This window comes from Procambarus clarkii, chromosome 91 (genome assembly GCF_040958095.1).
Source record: "Procambarus clarkii isolate CNS0578487 chromosome 91, FALCON_Pclarkii_2.0, whole genome shotgun sequence".
Taxonomy (NCBI): Eukaryota; Metazoa; Arthropoda; class Malacostraca; order Decapoda; family Cambaridae; genus Procambarus; species Procambarus clarkii.
The window spans coordinates 13,779,508-13,793,584 of record NC_091240.1 but is presented as its reverse complement, the minus strand read 5'-3'; the positions used below and the strand labels follow the sequence as shown (position 1 = coordinate 13,793,584).

The following is a 14,077-nucleotide window of genomic DNA, read 5'->3' as shown; positions in this document are numbered from 1 at the left end:
ATCGGGCCACCTTGGACAGCTGGAATAAGACCAAACAACTACCACCTACGGGCTACTCGTGCCCGTGCCACCTCTTGAGGTTGCTTAATCTTCATCAATCAATCTCTCTTCCTCACACACGACTTGATAATGGTCCAGGAAGGACCGAAACGTCATCACTTCTCCATCTTTCGATGAGTGGTCATCAGGTTAGACATATATATGAGTAAGTTTGGGTGGATATAAATAGGAACTGCCACGTATGGGCCTTCTGCAGTTTACTTGATTCATATGTTCTTATGATTGTCTAGGATTCCTTAGGGCTTGTAGTGCTGCTTTGAAGTCAGTGTTTATCAATACATTATTATGATGGTTGTCATATGCATGTTCAAGGGACAGTTCGATAACGAATATTTCCGTCTGTAATGTGGAAGAATTGTTCGTCACTCTTTGACTAATGGAAAAGGCCGCTTTACCCGTGTGGTCTCCAGGCTGATGCACGTCTCCAGTCATTCTTCTAAGTGGTCCAGCTTCCTCTGTTCTATCTTGTTATTGCTACAATAGTGGACCCGGCGGTCTCTGGTCCAGGGTCGACTGTGGCTGATAAGACTAAAACACTGCGGCGTACTGGAGGGTGCTGACTGCGGCCCGCCTTGTACAGTATAGGGCTGGCTGCCGGCCCCCGTGACAGGGTGGAGGGAAGGGCTGGCTGCCGACCCCCGTGACAGGGTGGAGGGAAGGGCTGGCTGCCGGCCCCCGTGAGGGTGGAGGGAAGGGCAGGCTGCCGGCCCCCGTGACGGGTCTGGTGTTTCCACGGGTGTGTGAGAGAGGGAACAGTGGAGAAGGAAATGAGCTGATTGTGCCAATATCTGACTCCCCTCACACCCTCCTCTGTTCTCTCGCTCTCACACCTCCCCTGCCACCTCTCCCCCCTCACTCTCACACCTCTCCTCCTCACTCTCACACCTCCCCTGCCACCTCTCCCCCCTCACTCTCACACCTCCCCTGCCACCTTCCCCCTCATTCTCACTGTTGGAAATAACCAACAGTTTCATACATCTCTTGTATTTTTATACAACATTTGTATTAACCACAATTCTGAATTGTAATGTCAATCCTGACCTTCAACGCTTCCTAGAAGGTTGTAACAGAACTCATGGGCACCACACCAGAAACAAATACCTATTTGATATTCCAAGAGTTAGACTAAGAATGTCAAACTAGGAATGCTCTACAAATCAAGGGACCCAGAATGTGGAATGACCTTCCCAATCATGTCAAAGATTGTACCTCTCTCAACCAGTTTAAGATGAAAACTAAGTACTACCTAATTAACTCCATGTAACCTACCTTACTTCTAAATGTCTACCAATGTCTTACTATTTAAAAAAAAATGCTGTTTGTTGACCAACTTGTATATTGGCTATTTTCTACCATGTTCCCCCCTTTTTTATCTTTTATTATTTTTTTTCTTTCAATGCAATTTATACTTTAAGCTCAATTACTATTAAATTTTAGTCTAAGTGTTTTTCCCCCACCTCACCTTGCCCAAAACGCTATGCGTACTAGTGGCTTTAGGTATTGTATGTACTACTGTACCTCTATCTTTAAATCTAACGGAATGTTTGTACTGTAACGCTGCAACAATGTATGTACTGTTCCTAAATAAATTCTTATTCTTATTATTACAAGTAGTTACTAAAAATTACTAACTTGTAGAATTAATCATCATCATGATTTATAATAACCATATTGCCAGATTCTTCCTCGTCAGAGTGACGACGTGAGGAACGACTGGCTGAAACATGAATTCTTTCCACATTTAGTTGGGTTTATAACAGTCCTGGACCTAGACTCACGAAGCTCCATGTTTTTCTTCATAAGTAGGTTTGCTTCGAAGGTTCCTAAGTATGCCCTAAGAAGATACTTAAGTGTGATTCAGGTAGGTAAACTTACGAGGGTATTTGGGTTTTGGGTCTGGTTCAACTATATGCCGACATATAGTTGGTATATAGTTTCAATTGTATAGTTTATTGCCTCCTTGAGGGCATATAATTCTGTTTGCAATGTTGAGCACCCACTATTCCAGTAAGCATTACTGGAGACTCCAGTAAGCTTACTCCAGTAAGCATTACTGGAGTAAGTATTACTGGAGACAATAAATGCAGGCAATAAATACTACTGTTAGTTCTTGTTCCTCTTCTGTTCCACCTGCCAAAGGGCACTTACAAATAATAACAGTAATCCTATATGTATATGACAGCTATATCAAAGGAAATATAGTATATTGATTACGAAATAAGGACCAAGGAATCTCTCCTGGGTTATGTCGCTGTCTCATGTCCTAACCGGAAAATATCCTAAATCTAAATATTAAAGGCCTCTAATAAGCTAGATTATATAGGAATCAAAAGGGACACTACCCCCTTATTGTATACGAAGTCGGTGTTCATAACGGGAGCACTATTAATCCCCTATCCCCGGTCCAAGGGAGAATTATCGGAGCTAGATTTGCCCCAGCGACTTGTTAATATTAAGAATGGCTGACTACTGTCCCTCCTCCACTGACGCACTGGCTCTCTTGTCCAGATGTTATGAAGTAGTAGGAAGGTCACATTTACTCTATTATGGTACTAATAATTAAGTTAATTAAGTGAGATTTTTTATGATGTTAACAGTCCAAAGACTGCTGTATTAAGAATAATTCCCAACAGAATAGCTGGTGAAATTGATAGCGACGTGGCGGAAATGTCAGCACTGGAGAAATGCCCGACGGACCACTGGAACATTATCTAACACAGTGCACAGTTACAGACACATTTAGATTTCAACTTAGATTTAACAGAGCAGAAGTTGTTAAACACATGGAACAAAATCTTATTGAAGCGACCATACGAGTCATAAATACTCATACTCCGCCCAAGTAAAACAGAAACAAGCAACACTTAGTGGGCCAGCCAGAGGCTTAGGGCCCGCGCAGGAATATCCCTGAGAAAAAAAAAGCGACGTGGCAATGATATTCCATTTTCTATTGACGGAAAATTTGAGTGTGCCACGTCTTCTGTGGGAATAAACACTATTTCCAGGGTTAACTTGTTATTTACAAACAGCAGCAATATTATCTGCATAATGCATTGAATATTAGTATAATAATAATAATAATTTTTATTTAGGCAAAGGTACATACATAAAGAGATTTTACAAAGTTTGTTGGCTTTATAGATAAGAGCTAGTACATACAATGCCTAAAGCCACTATTACGCAAAGCGTTTCGGGCAGGAAAAACCACTACTGACTAAAGCTTAAAACTAATGGGTAAAAAGAAAAAAATGCGTTGAGTACAAATAAAAATAGAGGTAAAAGAGGGGGGAACATTGTTGAAAAAACGGCACAAATACAATTACAAATTATTACAGAAAATTACATTAAAACAGCGTTGATTTGAAAAAAAAAAGAAAAAAAAAAAAAACATACATGGGTTGACAATAGAGGGGTAAGGTAGGTTACAGGGAATTTATTAGGTATAGCTTCGTTTTTAACTTAAACTGGTTGAGAGAGGTACTGTCTTTAACATGGTTGGGAAGGTCATTCCACATTCTGGGGCCCTTGATTTGTAGAGCATTTCTGGTTTGATTAAGTCGTACTCTAGGAATATCAAAACTGTATTTATTTCTGGTGTGGTGCTCATGGGTTCTGTTACAACCTTCTATGAAGCTTTTGAGATCAGGATTGGCATTACAGTTTAGCAAAATGGTGTTGGGTTTTCCGACATATGCCAAGAACTCCAGCAGAATGTTACACCAGCTCGTCCTCCTAAAGTTTCCTATCGTCAAGAACCTATTGTACTAAAGTGCCCTTATCCTAACCCACCAGAGGACTCAAAACAGAAAACAGGACAGTATGTCAATATCCAACCCGTTCTCGCAAATTTAATAAGTCAATATTGACTTATTAAATATGTGCATAGGTGACATACTTAACATAATAGATACCCTTAAAAAGATTCATAGAAAACACCGATCTTACCTAACCTACTTAGTATGTTAAGATAAGCATCTTATTGCTTCGTAATTACAATTATTACCTAACCTATAATAGGTACAGGTTAAGTAATAATTGTAATTACGAAGCAATAAGATGCTTATCTTAAGATACTAACAAGGTTAGGTAAGGTCGGTGTTTTCTATGAATCTTTTTAAGGGTATCTATTATGTTTAGTATATCACCTATGCACGTAGTTAATAAGTCAATATTGACTTTACGAATTTAGAACGATTTTTGGCCTTGAATAAGTATACGTCAAAATGTGACGCTGTATTAGCAGGCCGGGTGTAGCAGGGAACTCTCCTTACCCTTGCCTACTGTAATACACAACTCTCTTCACACAACGATGCACCCAGACCAACGTTATTGGAATCCATAATTCTCTCTTCCTAAAATTAGAGGAACCTCATAAACCTTCTCAGCCCCCCCCCCCCCTCTATGATTATTGTCTAGCCACAGCTGTCAGCTGGTTGGTAGCTAGATAATAAATACTCCGTGCCAGCACTTCCTGAAGATTGTCCACCAGCGTGACCGATGACCTGTGATAACACATGACAGGTCAGCTGGACATTTATGAGACGGCGGGAGGTGACCCTTAATGTTGTTTAATTTGGCCCGAGCCTCTACATAGCCACCGTCAGTCCCAGGAGAGGCCTCCTGGAGACACTGTACTACCTCCCTCCTACCCTCCTCCAGCCTAAAATGTTCTACGAATAACATTATAATAGCCTACAAAACAAAATGTTCCAAACATAAAAATATAGATTTCTTAGACTGGTTTGTAATGTTCAACTTAGACTGGGCTGCTCGGCTTACTGACTGTTACTGTCCAGTTCTGGAACCAATTATATTATAAAAGACTATTAATATATACATTAAACTGCGTAATTAGCTTATCAGATTGTAAATTGCTTAGCTAAATGAGTTTATGGTTCAGATCCTGAGCCAAAAATGTATGTGTGCGTGAGGCGATTTTTCCTTAAATAGCTGACTTAGCTTGACTTGAAGGAGATATACGAGTGCGTGTGTGACTGTGTCGACCAGGCTGCCGGCCACCCACAAAACCTGGTGCAGGTGATATTGTCTAGCCTCTACTAGATATGTAAGTTATATAAAACTGTTGCACTCTTAGATAAGACTACTGGTATCGGTCAACACAGCAAGTTCATGGCTGATAATGCAATAATAACCGATGTGCACTAACCTGTTATTGGGGGTTTGCCCACTCTTAACTGCTCCCTATTTTTACACTAATAAACACAGTTAAATTGGCACACTGTAAATCTCTACTTAGCTTAATATTGTTGAAGAGTGGAAAAGAAACAATCTTCTTGGCCTTAAATATTCCTGTTTATATATCAGTTTCCCTCATTACTGATATATAATGAGGAAATCATTATTCAATTGAAATTATCTGGATGTGAAAGAACAGTCTTAAAGGGATGGGGTAGTTCAAGCTATTCTCACCCCGTTCAGTACAACGTGAATATTATATATATATATATATATATATATATATATATATATATATATATATATATATATATATATATATATATATATATATATATATATATATATATATATACATATGCGAACAAGCCTGAATGGTCCCCAGGACTATATGCAACTGAAAACTCACAGCCCAGAAGTGACTCTAACCCATACTGCCAGGAGCAACGCAACTGGTAAGTACAGGACGCCTTAATCCACTGAGGCGATTTGATAAAATGAGGTGATTTGATAAAATGCTATGCCCAAGATTACCATCCGGGTGCCGGCAGAGGGGTGGTTCAAATAGCTTCGGCTATCACCTCCTTATGTCCGGTCGAGATGGTCAAGTGGATTAAGGCGTCCTGTACATACCAGTTGCGTTGCTCCTGGCAGTATGGGTTCGAGTCACTTCTGGGGTGTGAGTTTTCAGTTATTTATATATATATATATATATATATATATATATATATATATATATATATATATATATATATATATATATATATATATATATATTAGTATATTTTGGTAGTAGTCTTTCCTGTAGACATATATTATTAAATATGACCGAAAAAGTAAGATTAATAATTCTAACACGAATTTTCTCAATATTTCTTATATTTCTTTTCACTGTTGATGGTAACTGAAAAATCAATTCTCCAAAATGAATCCGCTTCTCTGTTAGTGCTCAAGTACTTCACGTTGATGTGTAGTTTGGCTTCAGAGCATCGTATTTTTGGCAACTGGGTTCCTTCTGCTTAGGTCGTCATCTGCTTCGAGAAACTAACTGTTCTTGACCTTTAGGATACGGTATGTAAAAAACTGGGTTGAAGTATTCTTCTTTTAGAATGGTGAGGTCGGCAAAGAGGATCATAGTGGAGGCTTGAACAAACAAGGGGAGTGGGTATTTGGTGGTGTTTCTTGTACTTATGATCCTATTGCACGTATGTGCCATTTGTTGTCTGGTAGACGCGTTGTTATCGAAGAAGGGAGTTGAAATGTGGAGGACATAGCGAGGGCTTTTGTCTTCACTTGTGTCTAGGATGTTTTCGATCAAGTTGTCGATAACTAGGAAGTCTTCCTCGTTTTCTGAGGAGGACTTCCTTGTGGAAGTCACCAGGAAGGTGGAGTTTAGGTGGAAAATGATATTTAATAATATTATACAAGAAAAAATGTAAGCAAGTCGCCTAGAGAAAGAAGTAGAGAGCAGAGAGGAAAGCAGACTGCGACAAGCTCACGATGAATCCACAGACAGCTGACCCAACTGTGGACAACACTCTCCACCTTATCTTCACGAATAATGAAGAACTAATCAGTGACTTTATAATCTCAAGTAAGATTTACTCGGATGACATCAGCATTGAAATTAAAACATTTATATATATATATATATATATATATATATATATATATATATATATATATATATATATATATATATATATATATATATATGGCACAACTCTCCTAAACACGAGAGTCAAGTATACAACTTTAGAACACTTTCCCACCAGGAGACTCGAACCCTAGCCAGCACAGAAGCCTTCCAGCAACTGGCATAACAGGTACGCCTTAACCCTCTCCACCACCTGCTCAGACCCTTAAAAGAGATGGTAATTTCGGAGTATTTATGTGCCTTAAGCATAGACACTGTGTCTTCCCATATTAACAGGGACTTGATGAAATAAACGTATAAATGACCCCTCACTTGCTCTAGTGCTCTTGGGAGGTGGTGATCTTTGGTGTATTTAAATACTCCGAAATTACCATCTCTTTTAAGGGTCTGAGCAGGTGGTGGAGAGGGTTAAGGCGTACCTGTTATGCCAGTTGCTGGAAGGCTTCTGTGCTGGCTAGGGTTCGAGTCTCCTGGTGGGAAAGTGTTCTAAAGTTGTATATATATATATATATATATATATATATATATATATATATATATATATATATATATATATATATATATATATATATATATATATATGCTGCCCAAATTGCAAGTGTAAGGAGATGAAGTTGTTACTAAGTTTAGCTTTAACAACTGGGACATTGACTGGAACAAAATAAACTATGCATAATCAAGCCTTCCCTGGGATATATGACTGAACCATCAGGTCCAACACAAGGTATAGAGGTATTAGATACAGAAGTATATATGATATACATTACACGGATTCAACTGAGGTCAAATTGTGAAGAAAACGCAGAGGACTTCTCAGAGGAAGTTTGAAGATGACAGCGACACTCCAGCAGTCACAAATGTACCCACAAAGACAGGTAAACCTTCACAGAGCAAACAGAGACAGAACAGCAACTAAAGCACTAGTACCAAATGAAGAAATACGAAAAGTAACCCATCCAAGAAATATAAAAATAAATACTTTTTTACATATGCAAAGAACAACAAAATCTGAAAATAAAGTCCTCCTTATACTTCCAGGAGAAGTACACTGAAGACCACCATAAAATGATAAAATGTAGCCAAATCTTGCAAGAACAATATGTTTAGTATGTTGTACTGAATATATTGGTGAGCAATGGTAAGCACTGTAATGGACACAATGGTGAGCATTGTAGTGGACACAATGGTAAGCACTGTAATGGACACAATGGTGAGCATTGTAGTGGACACAATGGTAAGCATTGTAGTGGACACAATGGTGAGCATTGTAGTGGACACAATGAAAGTGGAAGACTAATACATTCTTCTTTAGTTCCCGCGACACACACAAACAGCACAGCCTTCGAAAATAATTATGGAATTCATCTGTTTATAAAAGAATGTTTGTGTCTGTGTCCAAGATTGGAAGCAAGAGATTTAAGGCTACCTTCACCCAACTATGCAAGATGATACATAAGTGGTATGTGACTGTCACAGGCTAGTCTGGGTCGGACACATTGTCCCCCTTAAGAGATATCGGTGCCTGCGATTTTGATGAAGTCTTAAATTGGTGATTCTTCCGTAGTTTTGAGAAATTGTTCCCATTTTCGTAATATAACTTTTTCTAAGGTAGAGAGAGGAAGAGAAGAGAGAAAGAGAAGGGCAGAGGAAGAGAATGACAGAGGGGGAGAAAGAGGGAGAGAGACAGTGGGGTGGAGGAGGAAGGATAGGTAAGGAGGACAAGGGAAGTAGACGGGGAGAGGGGATGATTGGGCGAGCAAGGGAACAAGCAAAGAAAGGTGGAGAGGGATGGAACGATCAGTTCCACAAGGGACGGTACAAAGATCAGTCCCACAAGGGACGGTACAAAGATCAGTCCCACAAGGGACGGTACAAAGATCAGTCCCACAAGGGACGGTACAAAGATCAGTCCCAAAAGGGACGGTACAAAAATCAGTTCCACAAGGGACGGTACAAAGATCAGTCCCACAAGGGACGGTACAAAGATCAGTCCCACAAGGGACGGTACAAAGATCAGTCCCACAAGGGACGGTACAAAGATCAGTCCCACAAGGGACGGTACAAAGATCAGTTCCACAAGGGACGGTGCTCGCACAGCTGCTCTTCCTCATCATCATAATTATATTAATAAGTATTATTAATCTTACTAAATATAGTTATCTTGACAAAACACTTTTATAAGGTTTTCTTATCACAGATATAACGAGGACTAAGGCAGGAGAGCCACAAGTAGGGCGATAGTGGTGATACTGACTGTTTGTTGCCTCCACTGTCCTCACTACCTGTAATCATGCCGTCAACACTCACGCTACACTGTCCTCACGCTACACTGTCCTCACGCTACACTGTCCTCACGCTACACTGTCCTCGCGTTACACTGTCCTCACGCTACACTGTCCTCGCGTTACACTGTCCTCACGCTACACACTGTCTTCACACTGAACACACTGTCCTCACGCCATATGTGGGGAAATCTGGCTCTAGTTTAATACTAATAAAATGTATAATTCTATAAATGCAAAACAATAAGTAAATCTAAGATAGCTCGAAGGACCAGAATGCATTGTTAAATGAGAGAACCAGTGACTTATGGCTCTCTATGATTACATGTAATTATATTCTATTAAGCAAGGACTGTAAATTGTATGAATGCTAGAACCAGCTTCCCATGACACATTTTGGGGGGGGGGTCTTCTATGAGGTTAGTCCATGTGTAACATATTGTATGTAATAATAATAATGATAATATGCACACACATAGATAATGATAAATAAAATGTAATGCAAAAATACTACTGCATATTAAAATTCAAATTATGTATATGATTATTATGCAATGATTAGAAATGCTTGACTCTCAATAATTAAATTCTATCTACAATGAAAACTGATTAAATCTCAGCTGTGACAGAGGGACGTAGGTGGAGTCCAATCTCTACAACAGTCTGGAAACAGCTTGAGATAGTGATCCTTGGAACACGTGAGAATGTGGCGGTCACACGCTTCCTCAGTGGTGTTGCAACATGCTGCAATAATTAAATTCCATAATTTCCACTCCAAATTAGTATTCACACACATAAATGCAATATCTAAATAATTGGAGGGGGAGTAAACAGCACTTACAAGGGGTTTATGTTTATCGCCTGCAGCGTTACGACATGGCACCTATATTAGTTATTATCTGAGCTCAAATTAACAACTGAACAAGGAAAAGTTTATTCTCCGTGGTTGGCTGACGCAACACAGCACAATACTAGGAGAAATTACATGATGTTCCACATCCTAATGCAATGAATTCTATGATACTAATCCACGAATTAGTAGTGTTAGTTAATTATTATGCTTAGTACAGGAAATACATCCCATTGTACTAAGGATTAGTAAATGAGTATTAAATAATAATGAAGCCTAATACAGGAAATACATCCTATTGTATTAGGGATGAGAATAATTGGAAATTTCCAACATAACTCCGGGGCGGGAAATTCCGGGTCGTAGTTCATTGTTAAGTTCTAACGTACCTGTTTCCTTTCCCTGAAGTTACATTCTTATATGTTAGTAGGTTAGTATTTACATGACGAATGTACCGAATCTGTGACAAGTGTACTCTGTTGTCACGGGTACATCTATGTAATGATTAATATATTATCCTATATATCTCTTTTGAGATCAAGGAGATACTGAATCTACAGTGAGATCAATGTCTAGGGTCGCGGTGACTTGTAACTAGATGAGTTACTAGACACTAACTGATCACTACAGACTCATAAATCACCTCAACATCAAACGAGGAATTCTATGTGTTTATGCAAAATTAAATTTAGCCTAAAGTGCAGTTCTTGTTGAACAAGTATTTTAGGCTATGCAATAATAATAACAACTAAGTTCCTAACCTAGCTAAATTCTAGATAAAGTAGAGAACTGAGTATATGAGTATCAGTCTCTATAAATGCAGTCAGTGGTATGCTTTAGTGAGTACAGATTTAACTTGCACTCAGCTGACCCTAACTAATATCCCTAATCTACCTAAGTAAAGGGTAAATGTGGATTATATACATTGGGCTACAGTGCTATAACCCTCTGGAGTATAACTAAACACATATAGCAACCTAAGATTCTGAATGAGAAATAAACTGACTTGGTTTATATACATTAAGTTACAGTACTATAACTCTCTGGAGCTATAATTAAGCACATGATAACTTAAAAGATGAGATGAGTTTATTCTATTGTGAGAAACAATTTGTTTCAGTACTATTTAGGGGAGTACTATTTGGGGAGCCGGTCGGCCGAGCGGACAGCACGCTGGACTTGTGATCCTGTGGTCTCGGGTTCGATCCCGGGCGCAAGCGAGAAACAATGGGCAGAGTTTCTTTCACCCTATGCCCCTGTTACCTAGCAGTAAAATAGGTACCTGGGTCTTGGTCAGCTGTCACGGGCTGCTTCCTGGGGGTGGAGGCCTGGTCGAGGACTGGGCCTCGGGGACACTAAAAAGCCCCGAAGTCATCTCAAGATAACCTCAAGATAAGTAATAGTCTTCTGGTAAATGTTCACTTACAGGCTATTGCAAAGTTCAATTTTGCTTGTGCTAAGCTGCTTCTTCAAACTGTCTCTAAGATGCTTGTGGGCAGAAACAATAAGTAGAAGCAGACCAAGCAAAACTGACACAACGCTGCAGGTGTATCACGTTAAATGGATTACTAAATCTTAATCCAGACGACTTGGTATAAATGCTGTCTTCTCTGGAAGACTTCCTAAGGTATAATCAATGCGATGAGATGCTATGAAGACTGAATGTGGTCAATTATTACTGTCGAGAATAGTTCTGGGTTTACAGGTGGGTCAGTGACATCTGTCGCTGTGACGTGAACGGTTTAGGCTACTAGTCACTGATTTATTTATTTATTTATTTATTCTCACACTACACACTGTCCTCACGCTACACACTGTTCTCACACTACACACTATACATCCATCTACAGTATGTCTGTGTGTCTCACACTGTCTGTGTGTCACACACTGTCTGTGTGTCACACACTGTCTGTGTGTCTCACACTGTCTGTGTGTCTCACACTGTCTGTGTGTCTCACACTGTCTGTGTGTCTCACACTGTCTGTGTGTCTCACACTGTCTGTGTGTCTCACACTGTCTGTGTGTCTCACACTGTCTGTGTGTCTCACACTGTCTGTGTGTCTCACACTGTCTGTGTGTCTCACACTGTCTGTGTGTCTCACACTGTCTGTGTGTCTCACACTGTCTGTGTGTCTCACACTGTCTGTGTGTCTCACACTGTCTGTGTGTCTCACACTGTCTGTGTGTCTCACACTGTCTGTGTGTCTCACACTGTCTGTGTGTCTCACACTGTCTGTGTGTCTCACACTGTCTGTGTGTCTCACACTGTCTGTGTGTCTCACACTGTCTGTGTGTCTCACACTGTCTGTGTGTCTCACACTGTCTGTGTGTCTCACACTGTCTGTGTGTCTCACACTGTGTGTCTGTGCCTCTCTGGTGGCTGATAACTTGACGACAGTTGTCGGGCATCAGACTTATTGGAGCCGGACGATGTCATCCGGCTCCCTCCACCTGGTCAACAGATACGCTCACAAGTAGACTCCTTCACAAGTACGTGTCTCTAAAATTATGATTACACGACAAAATGATAACAGTAGATATTATGCAAAGTCAAAGGTTCTAAAGACGGCTGTGCTAAGGTAAACACTGACCCAAGTGTGAGGTGACCACTATAGGAGAGGAGAGCAGGGTGAGGGAATTATAGAACACTAAGTCATTACGACTATATAGCACTGGGAAGATATACCAGGGGATGAGGATTTGGGATGGGACGGGGGGGGGGGAGGGGAAGAAATGGTTCCCAACCACTTGGACGGTCGGGGATTAAACGCCGACCTGCATGAAGCAAGACTGACTCTCTACCGTCCAGCCCAAGTGGTGCCCGTCCAAGTAATACAATTAGTGAAACAGGACTGTACACATGGGATCCTTATGCTCTGTATAGTTCAATATGTTTGGTCACTATACCGCCTCAGAAATGTGTATAGAGGAGAATTAAACAAAAGCGAGCTATGATGACAAAAATCAGTCAAAAGGAAACTATTAAGTAATAATAACTAATTATAATAAACTATAAGTAAGATATAATTAATAACTAACAACTAATACTGGTACTTCAACCTCTGGCAGAAGTCTCAGTCAACCATTAATCAACCACATTGTGCGATGTGTGGAAGCCTGCATTATACTCGCCCTCTCAGGAATCTGATCAATAAAAACAAAACAAAAATATGGAAAAAAATCCAAAAAATTAAGAAAGATTCGAAATATTTTTACGCCTATCCAAGAAGTCAACGCCAAAGACGGGTAGGAGCCTCGACAGACGAGACCAAGCAAGCTATTAGTAGCGACAAATGGCAAGGAAGACAATGAATGAACACTACACCAGTGTTACCATTACACAGCAGCGAGTCAACAGGTTCTCCTCTAGATATATGTAGTCGTTATGGCGTTCCGTGTGTACATTACTTAACACTACAAATGTTATCAGGTACATCAACATGCGTGTTCTGGCCCTGGCAACTGGACAGACCTTCATCTCAAACACATGGCGGCGATTTTTGCAATTGTTAATAGACACTATCGCGTCCTGATGACGCATTATGCGGCATAAAACTAAAACACAGACATGATGACGCCAACGGCGCTATTTGTGCAGTCTTATTATTAAGTATGAACATTGCAAGTGAAAGAGTTAAACATTGGGTAGTGGGCTCACTGGCCATGCCCGGCTTACCTTCCGGTGAGATGCGGGTGCCCCGCTGGGCAGGTCAAAGTTATAAATTAATCAGCTTAAGTCATCAAAACAGTGATTAAAAAGAGTGTGCTGATGTAGACATATGCCCCAGGGAGCGAGGTGTACGCTGCGGCAGCGGCCACCACCAATCATTGACGTATTTGTCACTTGACAGCTGATTGTCACCTGGCGAACCCTTTTCCACAAAATTGCACACGTTTCCGTAAGTCATAAATAAGATCAGTCCCACAGGAGGAGGGTAGGAGTGAACGCAAGATAAAGGGCCGTGAACGATGCGATGAGGCGTGAGCCTAGTGGCACCCTTGAAGGCACTGGACTGTGGACTCCAGGCCGGT

The 14,077-nt window shown here is 40.3% G+C and overlaps 1 protein-coding gene across 1 annotated transcript; it reads left to right on the top strand.

Moving 5' to 3' along the window:
- The first annotated feature begins 8,657 nt into the window (after nt 1-8,657).
- LOC138359573 (antho-RFamide neuropeptides type 1-like) lies at nt 8,658-9,032 on the top strand. The gene has a single exon (XM_069318922.1). The coding sequence runs from the start codon at nt 8,658-8,660 to the stop codon at nt 9,030-9,032; it is 375 nt and encodes a 124-aa protein (XP_069175023.1).
- The last annotated feature ends 5,045 nt before the right edge of the window (nt 9,033-14,077 follow it).

What these genes read in the sequence shown, in the direction of transcription:
- LOC138359573 (XM_069318922.1), top strand. Translation starts at nt 8,658, where the DNA reads ATGATTGGGCGAGCAAGGGAACAAGCAAAGAAAGGTGGAGAGGGATGG.